This window comes from Trachemys scripta, chromosome 3 (assembly GCF_013100865.1).
Source record: "Trachemys scripta elegans isolate TJP31775 chromosome 3, CAS_Tse_1.0, whole genome shotgun sequence".
Classification (NCBI taxonomy): Eukaryota; Metazoa; Chordata; order Testudines; family Emydidae; genus Trachemys; species Trachemys scripta.
Window position 1 is genome coordinate 111,165,138 of NC_048300.1, and position 20,767 is coordinate 111,185,904.

At 39.7% G+C, this 20,767-nt stretch overlaps 1 protein-coding gene across 2 annotated transcripts in view; it reads right to left on the reverse strand.

Moving 5' to 3' along the window:
* Positions 1-20,767, reverse strand: part of TPD52L1 (TPD52 like 1) — a 66,046-nt gene that overhangs the window by 6,843 nt on the left and 38,436 nt on the right. Inside the window, exons 4-7 of one of the 2 annotated variants that reach the window (XM_034765740.1) lie at positions 9,897-9,998; positions 4,932-4,946; positions 2,586-2,624; positions 60-120 (exon numbers count right to left, since the gene is read on the reverse strand). In XM_034765740.1, the coding sequence (XP_034621631.1) occupies positions 60-120; positions 2,586-2,624; positions 4,932-4,946; positions 9,897-9,998 (217 nt within the window). The remainder of the gene's footprint in view (positions 1-59; positions 121-2,585; positions 2,625-4,931; positions 4,947-9,896; positions 9,999-20,767) is intronic. The other variant, XM_034765741.1, reaches the window with a different exon arrangement.

Sequence of the window (20,767 nt, forward strand, 5' to 3'; positions counted from 1 at the left end):
TGATGACTAAGCTGTCACTTTAACAAGCACAGCCACATAACCCAGCTCCTAATCATTACCTTCAGGCTTGTGACAGTGGTCTCAACCTTCTCTTCAAACGATTTGAAAGTTGGAGAATTCCTAGGAGGAAAAACATGATAAAAGAAGAGAGTCAGTTCTGAACCTAATTGTGTACAGTAACGGCACGGTTTATTTGTCCAATTTCTGCTAGACAATGATCCCAGCACAGAGCGAGGACTGGTTGTCAGTATGCAACCACACATTAATAGTGTGCTACTAGCAGACGCTTGTGCAGCTGTCATTCAAATCCAATTACACTAATCTGAGTAGTATTTTTTAAGCTACACACTTGCAAGAGCAGAATCTGTGTAATAATTTAAACTGAATATTTACTATTCTCTGACAGCTACTCTATGCTGTGATACATTTATAGTATCCTCCTAAGAGCCAAGGGACTGCTGGCCCTAATTCTGCATTTCCTTGATTTTATCCATTTGTTTTGCCCCACTGAAATAAACTTTGTCTGTGAATAGTAGGGAATTCAATGAAAATGACGTTTTTAAAAAATATCCTTGTAATTTAGTGCCTGATCCTGCAAAGTGCTGAGTGCCTTCAATTCCCATTGCTTTCCAATGGGAACTGGAGATCTCGGCATTTAGCAGGAGCAGGCCCTTGGGGCTAGAGACACAAAGAAGCTGAGCCATGGAAGCATTGAGCATTCTAGGAAATCACTGGGATTCACAAAGCTCGGGTCAGGCTCCTTGGCTTCCTCTACAATGAATGGAGACGGCCAGGCACCTCAAGGGGTTCACAAAAGCCAGCATGCTAGGAAGCTCCTTGCCTAAGCTAACCAATGGGAGATGCCAAACAGGTGTGTGCTAAACCCTGCCCCCTCTAGGAAAAAGAAGAACCTAAGTTCCAGCTGCAGAAAGGTGCCTCTTTCCACTTGTGATTCACAGCGGCAACTGTCTCATAGGCACCTATGCCGTTTTGGCAATAAGCTGGGGGGAAGAGAGAAGGAGAACCGCCTTTCATAACTTTTGTGTAAGTTCGTTTGTGGGGGCCCAATCCAGTAGACAAGCGCTGAGCCTGCTCACCAGATCAGGGCCCGCAGGTGCGCTAGCAGAGGAATGCCCATTTCCCCTTGGTCCGTGCATCACTCCGGGTAGGGCGTCTGGACACCTGGCTGCAGCACGCACAGACAGAAACAGGCGCCTACGGAACTTTTAATAAACATGTAGGTGCTGACCAATTTTAGACACCTGCATGGTTTGGAAGCAGCTGAGCTGGGGTTTTCTGAATCCCAATGGGACCTGATTCTGTGATTTAGGCACCTAACGTGCCTAAGTGGCAGTAAGCCCTTGGCATGCATCTATCTGCACCCAGTTCGGCCCCCTAACAAAATCAACTGACGTTCTATCTCTGACTCCAAAGAGGGTAGAAATGAGCCCTTTGAGTGCAAGTCATGGGTGTGAAAATATCTTCGAAGAAATAAAATGTACATCAGGGGTCTGATTTTTTTGTTCGGTTCAAGTGACAATCCTCTTGCCAGTCAGCCCGCCAACGGCAGCCTATTTTATTCAAAAACTGAATATAGCTTTTTTATTTTTTAAATGCTTTTGATTTTTAATATTGCCAGCGGAAAAGAAAATGTATCTATCACAATCATGCTGTGGGCATAAGATGTGATAAGCATATGCTCGGTCTTGAGGTGAGACCATGGATCACAGTAATCCCGGCAGGGGGATTAAGATGCTCCCTTGATCTCCTCGTTGGGCTACTCCCATCATGGTTACAGCAACATCGCTTGGGATGCTACTCCCTATCCATGCAGATAGGTGGGGTATAGGCAAGCAGGACTGGGGAGTGGGAAGAAACACGTTGGCCAGCACAGCTGAGCCAGGAGAAGTAATCCTGGAGAAGTAAGAGGATGGCACAGTCTCATGCCCTCACTCTCTGCTCCTAACTCCACAACTTAGCCATTAATTTACAGTGTTCTGATTTATTAATAATGACCCACTGTCTAGCAGACTCCTCTGACATCACTACTTTCCTGTGGGTACATATTGCCCTCCTTTTACTGTAAGAAGTGAAGAGGAGACATGGTCTATTGATCAGCTGATCCCTGTAAATCCAAACAATACCGAAGTAGATATCTGATCACGTATTTAGTCCTTAAGGTTTATTTTTTCATTTCTATTTATTGAAATTTGTCTAATAAAGATACTTAGAAACAAAAGGGTCAGATACTCCTCCCATTGACGTAATAGCACAGTTCCTAGATGCAGTGAAAATATTTAAATTTCACATTCGATAATATGGATCTATAAACATCCACTCAAATTCTTCTCAGCTCCCTCTCATCTGTCTAACGGCACATAACAATACTTTAACAGTTAATAACTCAAAACCACCAAAGGGCCCAGTCTTGCAGCCCTTACTCAGATGAGTAATCCCATTGATTTAAACTAGCCTACTTATGCAAGTAAAAGCTGAAAGATCAGGACCAAGAAAAGCAAATCCCCAAATAAAGTATGTATGGTTTTACTTCAGCTTAGTGTATACAAATAATGTTGGCACATTACCTCATAGCAGGCATACTTATGGAATGGCGAATAGAGTAACTGCCACGTGAAAGCGCGAGAGAGGAAAGAGAAAAGACAGCACTATAAGCAACAGTTTGCAACATGATCAGCACACCGTATACATGACAATTTATTTATTTTTAATTCAGAAGCGCTGGTACTGAGCTCCTGCTGCAAAGAGCTCTCCTCCTCACTTTGATCACAGACGTTCTGTGCCCCACCACCTCTGCAACTGATCAAGAGGCTGAATAGGGCTCAGAAGAACTGCACAGAGTATCTCCTGCTAGCAATCCAATAATGGAATCAAACCTTTTCAGTTCACAAAAGCAAGGCATGGGCAAGCTGCTAATATGCAAAGGGGTATGAAAGTGCCTTTGTATTCCCTGTGAAGGGTAAACCCTGTAAAGAGCTCTGTAGGTGGTGAATAAATGAAATTCTAGGGTTTCATGGTGAACATAAAACTCTCTTTTATTTGAAATTAAGAATGGCTCCCAACTACATTTAAATATTCAGGCTAGGAGTACTTCATATACTGGAGGAGTATGTACTGTGCCAAAAATCCATTTATTGCTACTTTCACTATTGATTGACAGCCAAATCCTGGTCTTACTGAAGACAATGGGTGCTTTGCCTTGACTTAAATGGCACCAGGATTGGATTCTGATCAACTAAAGTGATTATAACAATTAAGACACAAAAGCATTCACATAAATTTTACATTATAATGTTCCTTATAAATTAGAAATGCACTTGTATAGTCTATCTATGAAATTGCTGTAAGTAGGGGGAGGAAATCACACACACACACACACACACACACACACACACACACACACACACACACACACACACACTAAAAAACTAGACATGGAAAGATCTATTTGATTATATGAATCCATCTTCCTGCCAATGCAGGCATGTTCTCTATTGTATATTTTCTAGTCATCAGTCAAGACAAGATAGTTTAAAAACTAATAAACCGTAATACACCAATAACCATTCAGTAATAAATGCAAAACAAGGTTTTAACATTCAACTATTTCACACTGCTTTTAAACTTAAAAAAAGTACAAACCCTACAGCCCAAGCATTCCAAAAATGCAGTGGATCACGTTCTCTTTTCCTGAACCCCCTACTAATGCCTGCAACAATTAACAATCCAGGTTAAATGAAACAAGCATATTTTCCACTTCGTTCTTGTGCCACGTAGGAAAGAAGCAGAAAACTGGAGGTATCTGAATAATTTAGAGCAGGCTGCTCATCTACTATCAGACACATACCAAATATAAGCTCTAAGCAAAAAGATTATTTAATCCAAAATGACATTAAAACAGGATTCATTGGGAGGGGCCATGTGATGCATGACATGAGTATGAAGAAAATTTCCCCAGTTCCTCATACCAATGCAATTTTATTTTCTTTAAAGAAAAATAAGGAGAGTGTATTCTTGCCACTCCAAATTACTGAATTTATAGGATGAGAGAAGCTCTGGCCTAAAATGGTGACTAGGGCGGCTGTTAACATTTCATGTAACACCTAAAAACTCTAATGAGTTTATTAAGAAGGGGGGGCCTGTAAGGCTGTGGGAGCTTTAACCCGTTAGGTGCTCAGCAGAGTTTGGTGGAGAATGGTAATTGTGTTTCATGGAGAGTTTCAATATTTGGTTCCAGTCTGATTCAGAAACACTCCCCCCGCCCCAAATTTTGATATTTGCTGTGAAAGGGAACCCGACTCTACTGAGAGCCCTTTGAACATTTTGAACTTAAACACAATTTTATGTGCTTTGCAGGCTCAGCACCTGCTTATTTTTATTAGTTAGGGCCATGTTCTACCCTTGGATGTGTCTGCAGGACTCGTGCTGAAGGCAACAGGAGTTCCTCAGTATATCTTAGGGCAGGACTTGGGCATTTTTGTTTCACTTAAAAGGTGGTAATTAATCAGTGATATGACAGTTACAAAACTCTGCTGTCCAAACACAATTTGTACTGAGCTTTTGCCGTTTATGCTCCAACCTCTAAAAATAACAAGGGACACTTGAGATAACCGAATTGTATGTAAATGGATGTGCCTGAGAGAAACATCTTTTGAACTCATTCGTTATGTGAATTTGAGTCTAATCTATCCAAGAATGTGGTAAACAACATTCTGAATCCAATCTGAAGGTCTTTTCACATACTCCAGTCATAACCCCTCTAGGTTCATCACACTGTAAAAATCAAGATGTTGTGGCTGATCTGGAATGTATTTTTATCTGGGAGAATAATGTTGAAAGGAAAGAGGGCACAGTGTTGAACAAGCCATATCAAAGTCAGCAGCAGTATTTATGAAGAGCAATACGCATCTTACCCAATCGAATGTGACCTAGGAGGGCAGCATAAAGAAAGAACAGCAAGAGTTAAGAGTTGGCATAGTATGAAGCAAAACATGGGTAAAAAAAAAAAAAAAAATCCAAACGATCTCCCATTAAAATGCCAAACCATCCTTGGGAGAAAAAGAAAATCATATGCATCAATTTCTTGGCACTTGGAGAATGTGGATCAGTTGAAACTCCTTCAAATATACCTTCACCTACATAATCAAACAATGTGTTACATAATCAAACAAATACTTGGCATGTACCAGAGTCTAGAGTATTAGTCCACTAAACCTTGTGCTGTCTCAGACGGTTTCATCTTCATTAAATCACTGTTTGAACAGACATTCTTGGGTTCAATGAGACAGCACAGTACAACACACTTACAGCCAACAAGACTGGGTTATAGGACATAATTTTTATTTAGGGGAAAAATTTAAATGAAAATAGTAAATAATAAATAATAATAATAATGAGCATTAATGTTAAGAAACATGTGTTTTCAGAATTGCCAGCCAGAACAGTGCTTAGGAAAACAGGAATATATCTGCCTAAGTAATAATTTTAATAATAATACTTTTTAAATGTTAATAAAATAAAATTAATTCTGCCAACACCCTTAAAAAAAAAAAAAAGAAAACTGCTCCATAAACTGCTATAATTCTTCCATGCTGATGCAGAATGTAAGTTCACATATCAATTAGTTGGGATATTACAGTCTATAATTAATGAATTTTCAAATGGAAAAGGGAAATGCTTGCCAGTATCTGGTCAGTGGTCTTAACAATCCAATGTACTACTCTAAATAATGCTGTACAACCAAAATAAAACCTGTGATGAAACAGCCTGCTATATACTAACAGAGACTTCTCAAATGATCTCAGTTGAGTTTATGATTAGTGACATGGCTCAGTGCACGTTATTGGGCTACATGGCTTGTTTCACTTTATGCAAGATTAAAAAGGAACAACTCTACCATCCCATCAGTCCATACCATGGATAGTATACAAACTAAGGGCTAGATTGCAATTTGGAGTACATACCCCTGGCATGGCACAAAGGGGAAGTAAAAGCATGCCTATGCTCCTACATGGGCTAGCCATATTGTGGGTTTGGGTGTGCTGGGAGAAGCAGCAGCATCTGCTACTCCTCTAGTTCACAGCAAAGGTCTGGGAAGTGGGCAGAACTTTGCCTGGCCTGGTCCTGGAGTGGTGGAACAACATGCTACCTCTTGCTATGGGCTTTTTCCTTATGGCACAATCTAGTGCTAAGTGACACAGGGGCTAGATGCTACAAAGTACATAGAGTTGGTCAGCAGCAGGAAACAGCAACACTATGCCTTACAACACTGAATGCACTGCATGTGCAATACAACAGTCTCACAATGCAATCCAGTATTGCCAGAAATATAGGCAGGACAATTAAAGACCACATCATTCACTGTCACACAGAATGAAGCCAGAATAGTTAAGGATAACGCATATGACAAACCAACCACTGATGAGCTCATGGATTAGGGTGTATTATTGAACATGACTGCACGGGAGTTACTGACATGTGACATTAATGGATATGTGGATTAATGTCACATATCCTGACCCTGAGCTCTGGAGTCTCTTGCTGGCTGATTTAGTAAACAATCACTCTATAGAACTGGTTTGGTTGCCAACACCAGGACCTGCCCGCAGGATGCCTATAGTAGCAAGACACCTACCTACCTACCATGTATCTATGCAATAGGCACTATTAACACAGTCTGTTCTCCTGCATATTGGGGAGGTGGTTTGCATTACTGTTTCTATATCGCTTCTCTACTCTTCTGCAGTGTAACATTTGGACTCCTGACCTTGTACTGCCATAGGGACACTGACTTATATTTTTCCTGGTGGGTGCTCCACCTCTGCTCTGCCCCCACTCCACCTCTTCCCGCCTTTTCTTTTACTGCCACACATGCTACATACTACACAATGTTGCCCTTCCTAGTGCTTTCTCTGAGAATTTAGCTTCTTGAGGACAATAATGGAACATGACCTGGGGAGAGCCTAGCACAAGCCTTGCTCCACTTTACATGCTATTTGGACTATTTTTGATATGACTTTTTTGTATCAGGGGGTAGCCGTGTTAGTCTGTATCTACAAAACAAGGAGTCTGGTGGCACCTTAAAGACTAACAGATTTATTTGGGCTTAAGCTTTCGTGGGTAAAAACCTCACTTCTCTATGCATCTGAAGAAGTGAGGGTTTTACCCACAAAAGCTTATGCCCAAATAAATCTGTTAGTCTTTAAGGTGCCACCAGACTACTTGTTGACTTTTTTGTAAATACTGTCAGGGGTATCATGGTGGAATACTCTTTTGGATTATCTACTGGGACCCTACGTCTTCAGAAAAAAAAAAAAAGGGCGGGGGGAGGAGAGACACGTGCTTCTGACAATGTCACGGAAAATGATCAGTCCGTTTTGGGCTCAGGAAGCCACTGGGAGGCATGTTCTGCTAATATGAGGCCATTTGTATCTGTGGTGCAGGAAGCCACTCACTCATCCAGATCCACACATGGAGAACAGTGACTTGAGAGACAAGGAGGGAAGAATTTGGAAAAAGTCATACCATGCTGAGACCGGACCTTGCCTTTTACTGTAGAATCTCCAGTACTCTAGAATCTATCCCTAGGAGACTAACTTCAAACCCAGTGCAAAGCATAAGGAAAGGGATTTTGACTGGGAGATGCTGAGTAGATGGAATCTTCCCTATCTGTGACCAGGTGCCAGTGCAGAGACTGGCCCAGTCACTCTACACCACTGTTCTAAATTCTAGATTATAATAGCGGCAAAGGGCTTGTCCATTATGCAGAGGGTGTGCCCAGATCCTGGCCATAAGTCTAACATGCCATAGCCCCACTCAGTAAAGCAGAGCTCAAGGGGTGAAGATTTCCCTTATGCAGCCTCTGGCCTCCCTTCTCTTCATGATGAAGAGCAGCAGTGGTTCTGGTGCTTGCTAAGCCTTGCTGTGTGGGGAGGGGACTGGGGCAGGAGTATCAGGATTTACCAAGCTTTCAAATTTAACAAATAAGTAGCAGAAAAAAAACAAAACAAAAAACAAACCAACCAACCAACCCCTTTATTTGGCTGCAAAGAATTATGCACAAAACATTTGCAGCAAAACCTGCCTGCATTTGAAATACTTGTAAATTGGGTTAATAGTGCTATTTAACTATATTTGCTTTAGTCATGCATTGCTCAATTACGACAAAAATATTTGTGCAATAATTTGCTGATTTCTCTATGAATTAAGGCTCTTATTCTGTGAGGCTCTAAGGGTCCATGTGGATCCAATGGCAGGAGTGGAACATGAAATCTGGTTGCACTAGTCTACCAGCAATTGAGAAAATATAATGTAGTCTTGATTTCCCCATTGTACAGTGATTCCATTTTTAAAAATGAATCTATTTTGGAGTTTTCAATAGTGCTACTTATACAACTGATATTCAGTAAGTGATTCAAAGTACAAGAGTATCTTGTACAAAGTTCTTCCCCCTGTAAATCTCAGTGCTGGTGAAGCGAGTTGCTATCAGATATTTAGCCTCTCTGCTCAATTCTATGATTTGCACACACATTTCTTTTGAGTTAGTCTACTAACTTTCCCTTTGAAAGTACGGAACAAGGCTTTTTATGCTAGGACTTACCAAATCTAAAATGTTAAGACATTTAGTGTCTGCAATATAGAAAAATACATCAGGACAAAAAGCCTATTAACTAAAAATGCTGGAGGAGAAATTCTGTGAGCCTACTCTTTTTTTTTTTTTTTTTTAAACTTCATATTGTTTATAGTTTCTTCCTTTGTTCCTTTATTCTGAGAGATCCTAGTGAAATTAACATTTTTAAAGATACACTGTCAGGTACCTAAAGCCCAACACTCAGCTGGTGTATGAAAAGCACAGATCCTAACAATTTCTTAATAATATGTATTATTTTCAATTAAACTTCTTTGGATCTAAACAGTCCAGCAGCGTTTGCAACCAAAACTTTGCCGACTTGTGCTAGCCTGTGAAAACTGGAAAGTGAACCTGAAATCAAAGTCTGGTTTCCATACTGATTAATCCCAATGAAATAAAATACTGTTTGCTTATTCTTTGTAATAGTCTTTGTTTTAAAAATCAAAGGTGCCACTAGTAATTCTTAACAGGACCGAGGTCCAAGATGAGCAATATGAGGTTCTGCACTAGTGGCAAGTGTCAGGCTAGGTGCCTTGTTGCCCTATAGGGCTAGAAAGAAGTGTTTTAGATCAGTGGGAAGGGAAGAGTCCCAGAATCCCAATGGGTCAAACCATACTTGCTTCTCGCTCTGGAAAGGCCCAAGATATCAGATACACTTGGGATTCTTTCATTTTAATTCAGGCTAACATCTTGACCTTGCAAAGAGATCCATGTGCACGTGTGTGTCCTGCAGAGTGTCCCATTGAAGTCAACAGGACTCATGTTTGTACCTACACCTCTCTGCAGGCTCCATTTTTTTTTTTTTTTTTTTTTTATATAATTACACCAGTGTATTTCTGGAGTGAGCTGATAAATTGAAAAACATTTTGGACACTTTCATTTCCCCCCAAGAATAGTGCAGAGGCAGGCCTATTTTCTTCGAAAGAGGTCTGTCTCTAAAAATCCATTTATGAATAAAATTAGCTGCATTTTCCCCCAGTTTTATCTATACACCTCCCTAGGTTTGCAAAGTTATTTAGAAAGGATTCCAAGTTGCAATACCTTTTCTTTCTACCAGGACTCATAACAGAAATACATCTTAATACACAACAATTTTTTCCTTTAGGCTGAAAAACGTACGGTATAAAATCATCACAATGAGCAGTATCAGCAGTAATACTTTAAACCCTAATTTAGAAAGAAAACCTGCCAAGTGTTCTTTTGTCTTTCTCCCTTCCCCCGAAATAAAACCAGAAGTGAATTTCTGTACCTCATATCTCCAAATTTCTTGCCAATGGCTGTTCCTACATTGCTGATAGCTGCTGTTGCCTTCTGTCCTGCATGGCTCAGAGTTTCATGTGTTTTCTTGTAACTAGAAACAAAAGCAAAATAGTGGTAAGTCGTTCATGTAAAAAGAGAACAGATGCTCATCTGTGCTGCAATTCATTTTTATTCTCCATATTTCTAAATTTGAAAAACATTTCTACTAAGGGTTAAGAATGGAGATGGTTTGTCAGGTTAGGATGTGCAATGCATGCTTCTTACGTAGTTTTCCAAATGCAGGCTGGCCCTAATAGGACCATATTACCTTCCAGTGGAGTGAATCCCTCCCCGTGTTCCCTCAGAGAGCATATCCTTTGAGTGGGTTGGTGCAATCCATTTAAAGGTGAAATGCAGTCATTATGCACCTTAAATTCTGGAATATATTTTAATATAATGAAAATCAAAACAGTTTATAGAAATATCAGACACTATTTCACTAAATCCATCATTGTAAAGTGAGGGGGAAATTGTCCCTCAGGGCTGCTGATATTGTACTGATCTACATCCCAGCAAAAAGTCTGAAGATACAATGTAGGACTCAGAAAACAGATCTTCTGTTTGAGGGCATGGGAAAGCAAGCAATCTCAAAAGCTGTTGTAAATTGTACTACAACTTGACTTATAACCTATATTCCTGGACACATCATCAGAGCTGATCAAGTAACAAAAACAATTGAGTGAAATTTTAGCAATTTTTCTTGCATTTTTGGTCTAAATACAAAGTTCCTACGAAAAATCAATTTTTGAAAAATGTCAACCAATATTAATTATTAATATAATAGAAACCTATTGTAATAGAAACCTAGCCACAAAGCAGTTGCAATTTATAAAGACAAAGTGTGCCATAGCCAGTGAAAATCATCAGGGTGATGACCAGCACACATATTTTCTTTTTATATTGTATATTACTGTATATACTCGTTCATTAGCCTGTTCGTTTATAAGCCGACCTCCCAAGATGGTTAGGTAAAAATAGCAAAAACTTTATGACGTTTTCATAAGCTGACCCTATATTTCAGGGGTTGGCAAACTTTGACTCCCGGCCATCAGGGTAAGCCGCTGGCGGGTTGGGACGTTTTGTTTACTTGGAGTGTCTGCAGGCGTGCCACTTCCCACAGCTCCCATTGGCTGGCAACGGCTAACCGCGGCCACAGGGAGCTGAGGAGCTCCATGCCTGCAGACACTCCAGGTAAACAAAACGACAATGTATTAGATATTCAATTCAATGATTCCATAGAGTTTAAAATCATCAAATTTTGGTGTAGACCTGTTCATAAGCTGACCCCCCACTCTTTGATGCATCACTTTACCAAAAATATTCGGCTTATGAATGAGTAATATATATAAAATATATAAAAACTACCCTCAGTTGCTCCTATACACAGTCATTGTCTGTGCAATTTTTGTTTTTGTTATCTGCCACTATTAATATTGTAACCTGGTATTTAATCCTTGCATCTTACTTTTTAAATTTTAACTGTTGCTTGCTTAGGGCTTGATTCTGCTCCACTGAAGTAAATGGCGGTACATCATTGACTTCAATGGAAGTAGGCACAAACACTTATTGAATAGGAAAACTAGCTTAATTCTCTCAGTACTACTCTATCTCATTGGACTATCAAAGTAACAGCTTCACATTTGACTGTTTTAAATATATTTATGTATATATTTAAAACACGCCCTAAAATGATTGACTTATCTTTTCAATTAGGTAAAGTAATGCCAATCTTTTGTGTTACACTTTGTTATTCGTTAACTACTGAAGGAAATAAAAATGTTCATAAGATGAAAAAAGGCTCCTGAAGAAATCTGGACAGCAAGTGCACATTCAAAGCAGTTCTGAAATCTTTCTTAAATCACTCATGTAATGTTTGGCACGTGTATTCAGACACACAATCTTCTTAATTCACACACTGCTGATTTATAGGACATGCTTTGACTTGTCATGCTTTCATTTCCCCTCAATACTGTTTAACCTATGAATTGTGAAACAGTTTATCATTCCACTTTTCTGCACTGACAGTTCTTTTGTTGAGCAGACAAGTTCTGATCACATTAAAGCCGCCCTCTCTAGGATATAAATGACATTTTCAGTGAAGCAAAATGAACCCCGAATTAGGAATACTGACCTAACAAAATGAAAGCACTTGCAATAAATTACCTTATACTCTGACTATATTGCTGAAAAAGAACTTTAGAAATGAACATGAAAAAAATATTATTTTGTTGGTCTTATTTATCCTTTCAGCACACGCAACAGAAAAACACACACCAGAGACCAGTTGGGAAACCTCATTGCCTAGTTCCTTCAGCAGAAAATTGTTTTCTTACTTCCCATATGTATGAAAATAATATAGCTTCGGTGGGTGGGGGAAATGGGGACAAAAAAGGGGAAATAAAAATTAAATAAAATGGCATTCACATTTACCATATAGGAGGTCATATATATTACCCTCATTACCTCCATGCTATGTCTTTTATAGCATATAATGATAAAAGAAGCAGAATTAAGGCTGCCAGGCAAACCTTGCTCTTTACTCCGGTAAAATCTCAAAATTGATTACCACATGGTTTCCCAGTGAACACACTTTGATTATATATACTCCGTACCCCCTAAAGGCAAATGTTTGCCAGATGATTCAGCAGATGACAGCTCTAGAACTCCAGTGCTCTGCTCCTGCTCTCAGTAAGTGACATTGCTAGAATGACTGCAAGTGCTGGAGAAAAGAGCGACTTGCAAAGGAAAGAACAAGGATTACGCCTGGTGATGGTTTTCTGTTTGTTTGTTTTGTTTTTTGTTTTAAATGGTATGTAAAGAAGGCCCAAAAGTTAGTTTGTTATTTAAAAGGGTCTCGTCTCATCTCCCCTCCCGACTCCTGCTTGTTTTTCACCTTAGAAATAAAGAACATCACATTTTTTGGTTCGTGTCTTACATGTGTATTGTGAGCTCTCTCAGCACTGTATTGAAAGGAGGTGGGTGGGAATGCTGAATCTTTAACAAAGCAATCTTTTCTCCCAGCTGCATATTTGGATATTTGAGTTACGTAGGTGTTACCAAAAACATACAAAAGCCAGAGAGCTTTAAACATTTTTAGCAAGAACTACTTCCCCTCACATATCACATTTAACTGCATGGCATCGCCAATACCATAATCTTCCCAGCACTTCTCCACAGACCTGCTCCAAAGTCCATGGAAGTCAAAGGAAGGTCTTTCCAGTAACTTGAATGGGCTTTGGATAGACTCCCAGCAGTTTAGACAGCCTTCAGGAAAAAAAAGATAGACAAAGTTTTACTTTTCAACGTGATAAACAACTTGGCGGTGAAGGTGGATCATGAAGAAACCTTTTAGGCCTTCTTTATACATCAAAGAAGCTAAAAAAAGGGTACAAATCCATTTTTTCCCCTCCTCATTTTCAGGTCACCTTTCAAAGGCACATTCAGGAACTAGATTTGCTAAGAGGACCTGGATATCTGGCCTTTCAACCTCCAGGTCATCAATTCAAATCCACCACAAGTCGGTGACAGAAGGTTTTATTTGACAGTTGATTGATAACATCTGTCAAATAAGTTGGAGGTCTCACTCAAATTCACAGCAGACAGAGGCTCCACCTCACAGAATGCCATCAAAACTGGCTGCACAAGGGGGTGCCTCAGCAACGAGAGCAGGACTGAATAATCATGGCGACTGTACCCTCATCTTAACAGAGTTGCCAACTTTCTGACTGCAGAAAACTGAACACCCTTGCCCCATACCCTACCCCTTCTTACAGGCCCTGACAGCAGGCACTTCCCCCCATGGTTCCTGGCCAATGGGAGCTGCAGAGCCGGCACTCGGGCAGAACCTCCCTAGCCACCCCTGCACCTAGGGGCCGCAGGGACATGTCGCCACTTCCAGGAGCCATGCAAAACCAAGGCAGGGAGGGAGCCTGCCTAAGTCCCGCTGCGCTGCCGACCAAACTTTTAATGGCCTGGTCAGTGGTGCTGATGGGAGCTGCCAGGATCCCTTTTTGACCAGGCATTCTGACTGAAAAATGGATGCCTGGCAACCCTACGAAGGTACCTAAACCAGAGGTTCTAGCACACTGCTGGAGCAAGGTAAGGAAGTTTACTTAGCTTGTAAGCTCTTTGGGAGCAGGCACTGTCTGTTCTGATTTGTATAGTGCTTAGCACAATGAAGTCCTGGTCCATGACTATGGCTTCTAAGCACGACTAAAATAAATAAGAATTGCTGCTTCCTGTGACAAAATTTTTTCTTTTGGATAACTGGATGGTCAGATTCTTTGGTGCTGACAATCTGGCACCTTTTACAAAAACATCCAGGTCACATTAAATGATGGTATGTGTTTAAAATGGAGAGATGCTATTTTATTAAAGTATTCTTTCTAATTTGCCTTATTTCTTTAAAAGTGATTCTCCTGTTACTAATGCCTGCTTTATACCTATGTCATTCAAATGACATCAATGAATGTTCCCTAGAGCAAGAGAGCAGGATTGGGCCTTAAAGTAACTTTTTACAGCTCTAAGTGTATAGCCCTGTGGTTACGTTGATTGTCTTAAAAAAAATAAAATAAAAAAATCAAATATACACATTCTAGCATCATGGGAAGATGCAGTCTTTCACAATGGAAGCAAAATATATCCCAAAATAATGCATTTACACACATTGTGGTGGAAATCTCGGCTCTGTTCAAGTCAACAGAAATTTAAGTTTCCTCTCCAAGGTACTGCTACTGTGTGCTAGGTTGATGCTGAGAGTGACCAGTATTTCCCCCCCCTGCTATATAAATACCAAAGGCAATGGATCATAGGTATCTAATGCCCCCACTCCAAAAAAAAAAAAAAAAAAAAAAATCAAAAGCCTGCCTGCCACATGGAATTCACTCTAACCTCTACTTCTGATCTCTCACATACACCTCAGAAAAGCTCCCAGAAAGTTGATAAAATTTTATAAATATGCTGCTGATTATAGACAAATTCAGAAGCTACAACCCAAATTTATCAAATTCTCACACAATTGATTTGCATTTGTAGGGATTAGAGGTTATCCCAAACTGACTAGCCAAAAGCAACATGCAATTTGATGGCTCTTTTCAGTAGAGGTAAAATAAACTCCATTCTCTCTGCCATCAACTTACCTTGGTCTTAAATGATTACATTTTCCAACACTAAGCTCCATTCATCATGCCTGCATTTTTTATTTGCTCCAGTTCAGGAAAGCCATTAAGCACATGCTCAACTTTAAGCACGTGCACAGCGTTGTCCTAAATAGGGATGCTTAAACAAATCAGGGCCATAATATAGACTAGCATAATTACAAGGTTCGCACTCCCCGATAGCCAATAAGGAGCATGTTACACGGGAATTCATTTATGGATTTAATGTAGCTGGAAGCCAAGGCAAGAAACCTCTAGGAAATAGCATGTGCGTTATTTAACAGAGTGACTGTACTCAAAAAAGAATCTCACTGTTATAATTTAGAGCTGAATATTTGAATAAAATAACTGGTAAGCGCCTTTTCTTTTTCATGCAAGTATAAGCAGCTCTATGCCACAAACTACCCAGATGTCTTATCTATGTATGTATTGCAAGTTCTACACATGGCACTGAAACTTTAAAAGGATAATTCCCGAATGCCTGTGTCCAGCAGACAAGCACTTCTTTAGTTAATAAACAAATACATAGATGAAGACAAACTCATTTGTGTCTATAAAAATACTACTTTGCTTAGAGCACACATTCATTCTAGGGACCAGATGAAATAAGGCAGATTGTCAGTCTGACTAATATTACTTTTTTGTAGCTCCCCTAAATACTCTGTCCTTCCTAATGTTTCTATTAGGAAGAGGGCAGCATTTGTGTTCCTAATACTATAGATGTTACATAACACTGTAAGTCCATCTAAGACTGTTATGCAAATAGCCTTTTTTGAGCTAATGACACCACCAACTCTCTGGAAAGCTGAGCTCGGATGTGGAAAAAAATGGCAGTGCTGGAGTAGGAAAGCTTTGTGAAACTCTCAAACACTGACGGGAACAATAATGAAACAATAAATCATCAAGACAACAGACAACACTGGCCATTATGGAGATAGGAACTTTAACGTGGACTCCGCTAAAATTACCTCAGGGTCAATCGAACACAGGGATGCAATCAAAGCTCTTTCTCTCCCCAGATTTTTATCCTCCTTTCAGATCAGAAAATTTAATCTTTTTCACAAATGACAAGTCCACAGAGGTTAGTGGTTTTGCCTCATTATACATGGTTACTGAATTATATGTTAACCGTGCATTTGTTCAACACTATTTGTTCGGATGCTTTTGGCTCCTCATATTTATTTGCATAAGTCTTTCTATTTTAGACCATGTCAATAATACTGGTAAGTGGTGACCTCTTTAGCAGTGTTTCTGACTTCTGGGGACATTATTATGTTTCATCAGCATTAATAGCATGAGCCAACTCTTTTCAAATTCTCATGTAACATACTCTCACTTGCGGTTGGTTTTTTAAATATGCCTCACAATTTAAATGTTTTTAGAAGCCTCTAAGGGTAGCAACGAAATTCAGTATTCAGGTTAAGAACTATAAAGGCTAATTCAAATTTGCTCTGAGGAAAAAAAAAAGTGTAGAATAGACAGTGTTTATTAATTAGCTCCCTGGACTGCCGAATGCTCATATCTGCTGAGTCATGTGATCTCTAACAGCTTTTTACTATTGGCCTTCAAGCAACCATTATTTATAATTACTTGGTAAGCACTGACAGTGTGGGATCTGTGGACATAAATAACAATGACAAGGTCTTAAGATGGTCAATAGCTGGCTGAAACGGGGCCAAATGACCCTGAGTCCTCAGACTAAGAAGCCTAAGATGCAGTACATTTAGAGCAAAGATATTCAAGAAACACTGGATCACCGACGCACTTGTGTTAGTTTCACATGGTAAATTCATTAGGCCTCTCTTCATGCTCACACCGATGTAAAGCCACTGAGTTTAGTAGACATGTTATTGCTCAATCTCGGGTGGCTAAACGCCACTTGTCCCTCTAAGAAGTTGGACGCCGACCGCTCGGGGGTCGCATAACTAGTTAGCATGCCAGAGTCTCGAGTTTAGTAGAGTTACTTCAGATTTACACTAGCCTATGTAAGAGCAGAATCAGACACTGATTTCAATAGAATTACTCCTGAATTACATTAAATTATAAAAATCATGCCTCCTGTATTTAAGGCATCAACATTTATTTCATGGTATCAGAGGAGAGAGAATGCATGTCGGGGAGGGGGAGGTTTTAAAAAAAATATTGTCCATGTTTTACCCTGCTTGCTTTATCCAAAAAGGGGTTAAATAATAGAATTTGACACCTAAGCAAATATGGTACATGAATCACTACCAGGGTTAATCTGTAAATTAAACTGACCTGCCTCAATCTGAGTATTTCTAGTATTTATGTTTTGTTACTTTGTTACCTTCAGCCGTAGCAATTTAGTTTAAAGCTTTTTTTTTTAAAATGAAATTCTCCTTTCATTTTTCTCTGTAGGATATAGTACCTAGTGATTTCAAGAACCTTCATGATGATATTATTGGAGGCAATCTTACAGCAGACATGCACTCTATAGTTAGATATTTTTCACAAACTATTTACAGTAAAAAACTTCTTCACGAATTATTGTGCCACTGTGGCACTGATAACTTACCTCCCAGGGAGCTAAGGTATCCTCCATATGTAAAGTAGACTTATAGTATATTTTGATCATATCACCAAACAAGCTTGAATGTTATGTAATCCTTTTCCCCTATTTGCATTGTCTTGAAATATGAGAACAAGGCACTACTGCTGATTTTTATGGCACACTTAATTCAAACAAAGAAAGGGAAATATTGCTTCACACAATATGTAATCAGCAGAAAATACTGCTTCACACAATGTTTAGTCAGGCTTCATACATTTATGATGTCATCGAGTTAGGTACTGTAAGTGGATACTTAAATGATCATCATTTGCAATTACACAAAATAAAACAGGGTAATCAAATCTCATGCTTCAAGGTACCAGCTGATCTCATCAGGTCAGGACGGAATTGCTCCTCAACTGTCAGGTGAAGTTTGACCTTCCTTTGAAGACTCAAACATTACCCAGTAGAACAAAGCTATCAATACATTATTTCTATCTCGTATGGCAAATCATGTATTTGATATGACATTTGGATTTAAAAACTTGCATTCTATGGAATTAACAGAGAACACATTAGTTAGATTAAGAATTGGCTCATTGACACATCTCAAATACAGTTGCATCAGTAAGTGTGGCTATTTCTAATGGGTCCCCCAGGATTGGTTCTTTGTCCAATGCCATTCAATATTTTTTTTAAAATCAATGCTCTAGATGAAATCTTTGTTGATAAAGTTGGCAGGTAACACAAAGATTGGTGGGACTGCAAATAATGAAAACAGCTTATTGTTACAGAATTATCTGAAACTGCATGGTTCAATGGTCACAATCCAACAACATGTACATCTCACCATATCAAGTCCCTGCATTGCAGGTGCCTCAGGCATTGGTGACACTTTGGTCTCTCCTGTGGCACACAACAGTTTGGTCTCCTGAGGACTGAAATGCTTAGTCTAACCCAATTTACTGTACAGGGGTAACTGAGTGAAATTAATGGCCTGGGATATAAAGGCTTAATGAGCTAATGGTTCCTTCTGGCATTAAATTCTATGAAACTATGAATAATAGTGTATAATATTTTAAAATCAGCTTCAGTAAAGCATATGACAACATATACTGTTAATTAATGTACCTTCATTTTGCTAATGACATTCAATGTTCTGTTTCGGTCTTTTCTGGGAAAGAATAATCCATTAGGAGCTCTCCTCCATGATAAAGCTTTCACAAGATGCAAGACGACTCAAACAACAACAAAACCATACAACAGAGCCTGGTGGCACAAGCCATGTCTTACAGAGCTTGCTTCTTTTTCTGTTTAAAGCATTAGTCAGCTTAAGAATGAAATGCTCTAGAATGAATGTAAAGCAGCTGTGTTTCTGGGAAACACTTGATTTTATAGATATTTTGCTGGGGATTTCATGTAAAAGCAGAGGGATGACTAGAGCATTAATTAACACATTTCATTTGAGCTTTAACAGGCATGTAAACGATATATGTTGCAAGTATAGTTTATTCTAATAATCCACAGTTAAAAACACGTTCTTAAGAATGTCAGAGTGACTGAGCTTGCATCTTGCCATCTCATCCATGCAGATAAGCACGAAGGTTTATCAGTGACCTAAACTTAATTCCCACTCCGCAACTGAGTGATAGCAGCTCTCTCTCCTCTTCCTACCTGGAACCTATTATAGCATTTACAGGAGCAGTGAAGCCAAAATGTAGTTATTTTGCCTAATATAGCATTGTAATTGTCTCCAGTGATGGCCATCTCACTAAAATGACACCTGGGAGCGTCTCATCAGGGATTGATTTAAAAAATAAATAAATCTGTATTTAAAGAAAAGGGAAACCCTTTTATCAGCATTCACTGGCTTTCACTAGCACTGCTCTAGTTAAAGCTGTATCACCACTTTCAGGATAAACCTTTATTTTCAGGGATTTATAATTTGGATCAACACTATCAAGGGTCAAATTCATAGCATCAGTTGAATTAATCCATTTGTACCAGGTCAGAATATAGTCCTTAGACAGACTGTAATTTGGAACAAAAAATAACAAAACCCAACCCCGCCCTCCCCCCCCCACTCAAGTTATGCCTGACAGAATTTTTGTTTTTAACAATATGTCCTCTCTCCAAATATATTAAGACAAATGGAAATTACATGGGCACTCTGAAGGGAAAATACATCTCAAATCATTCAAAGGAATTATGCCCCAGTTTGCCCTCACCCCTGGAGAAATCTAAAGAGAAGGCCAGAGCGTCTGAAGACTCATGTATGGTATGTGTATACAGCAACCACCGAGTGTGACTGAAGCTCAGGCACACATCTCCAAGCTAGCTTTGTCTTGCTGGCTTGGGTTGCGGATCAGTGAAGCTGCAGCCGCACATGCTTCAGTGTGTGCTGTACAAGCCTTCCCAGAACCCTGGGTCATTCCTCGGCTGGCTTGCCCGGACTGAAGTGCGTATTGCCATGGCTTCACAACTCTGAGCAAGTTACATTAAAGCTAGCAATACAGACACCCTGTGATGTTCTCTTGGTGCAGTTTCCTTTCCCTTGCTCCCTGTAAAATGGGCAGGGGGCTCCGCCCACAAAACTTGCAGATCCTAGGTAGGGTGACCAGATGTCCCGATTTTATAGGGACAGTCCCGATTTTGGGGTCTTTTTCTTATATAGGATCCTATTACCCCCCACCCCGGTCCCAATTTTTCACACTTGCTGTCTGGTCACCCTAATCCTGGGAGATCTGCCAAAGGCTAGTACTGTGCATACAACACAACACTCTGCATACAACACTCTGCGCTGCCTCTTGGGTCCCCTGCCTCGGCTCCATGAAATTCTGGCCTCACTGAAGTCAAAATAGTTTTGCCATTGATTTCAATGGCCAAGATTTCACCTATTACATCTGTCTGGATCTCCACACTCAGAGCAGGAGGGAGGATGGGGGGTGAGAATCCACAGGATCAAGAAGGCATTAATACTGACTGTTATATGCAATACTGTCCACTGTCCTGTCATATTTAAAACTGTAAAATGTTTTGGAGAAACAACTGGAAGATGCAGTTGGCTATAAGGCACAGCTTGTATCTAGTCAGACTTGCGGAGAAAGGCTCCAGAAAGAGAATGTGGGTAATGTACAAAATTCTTAGAGTCGA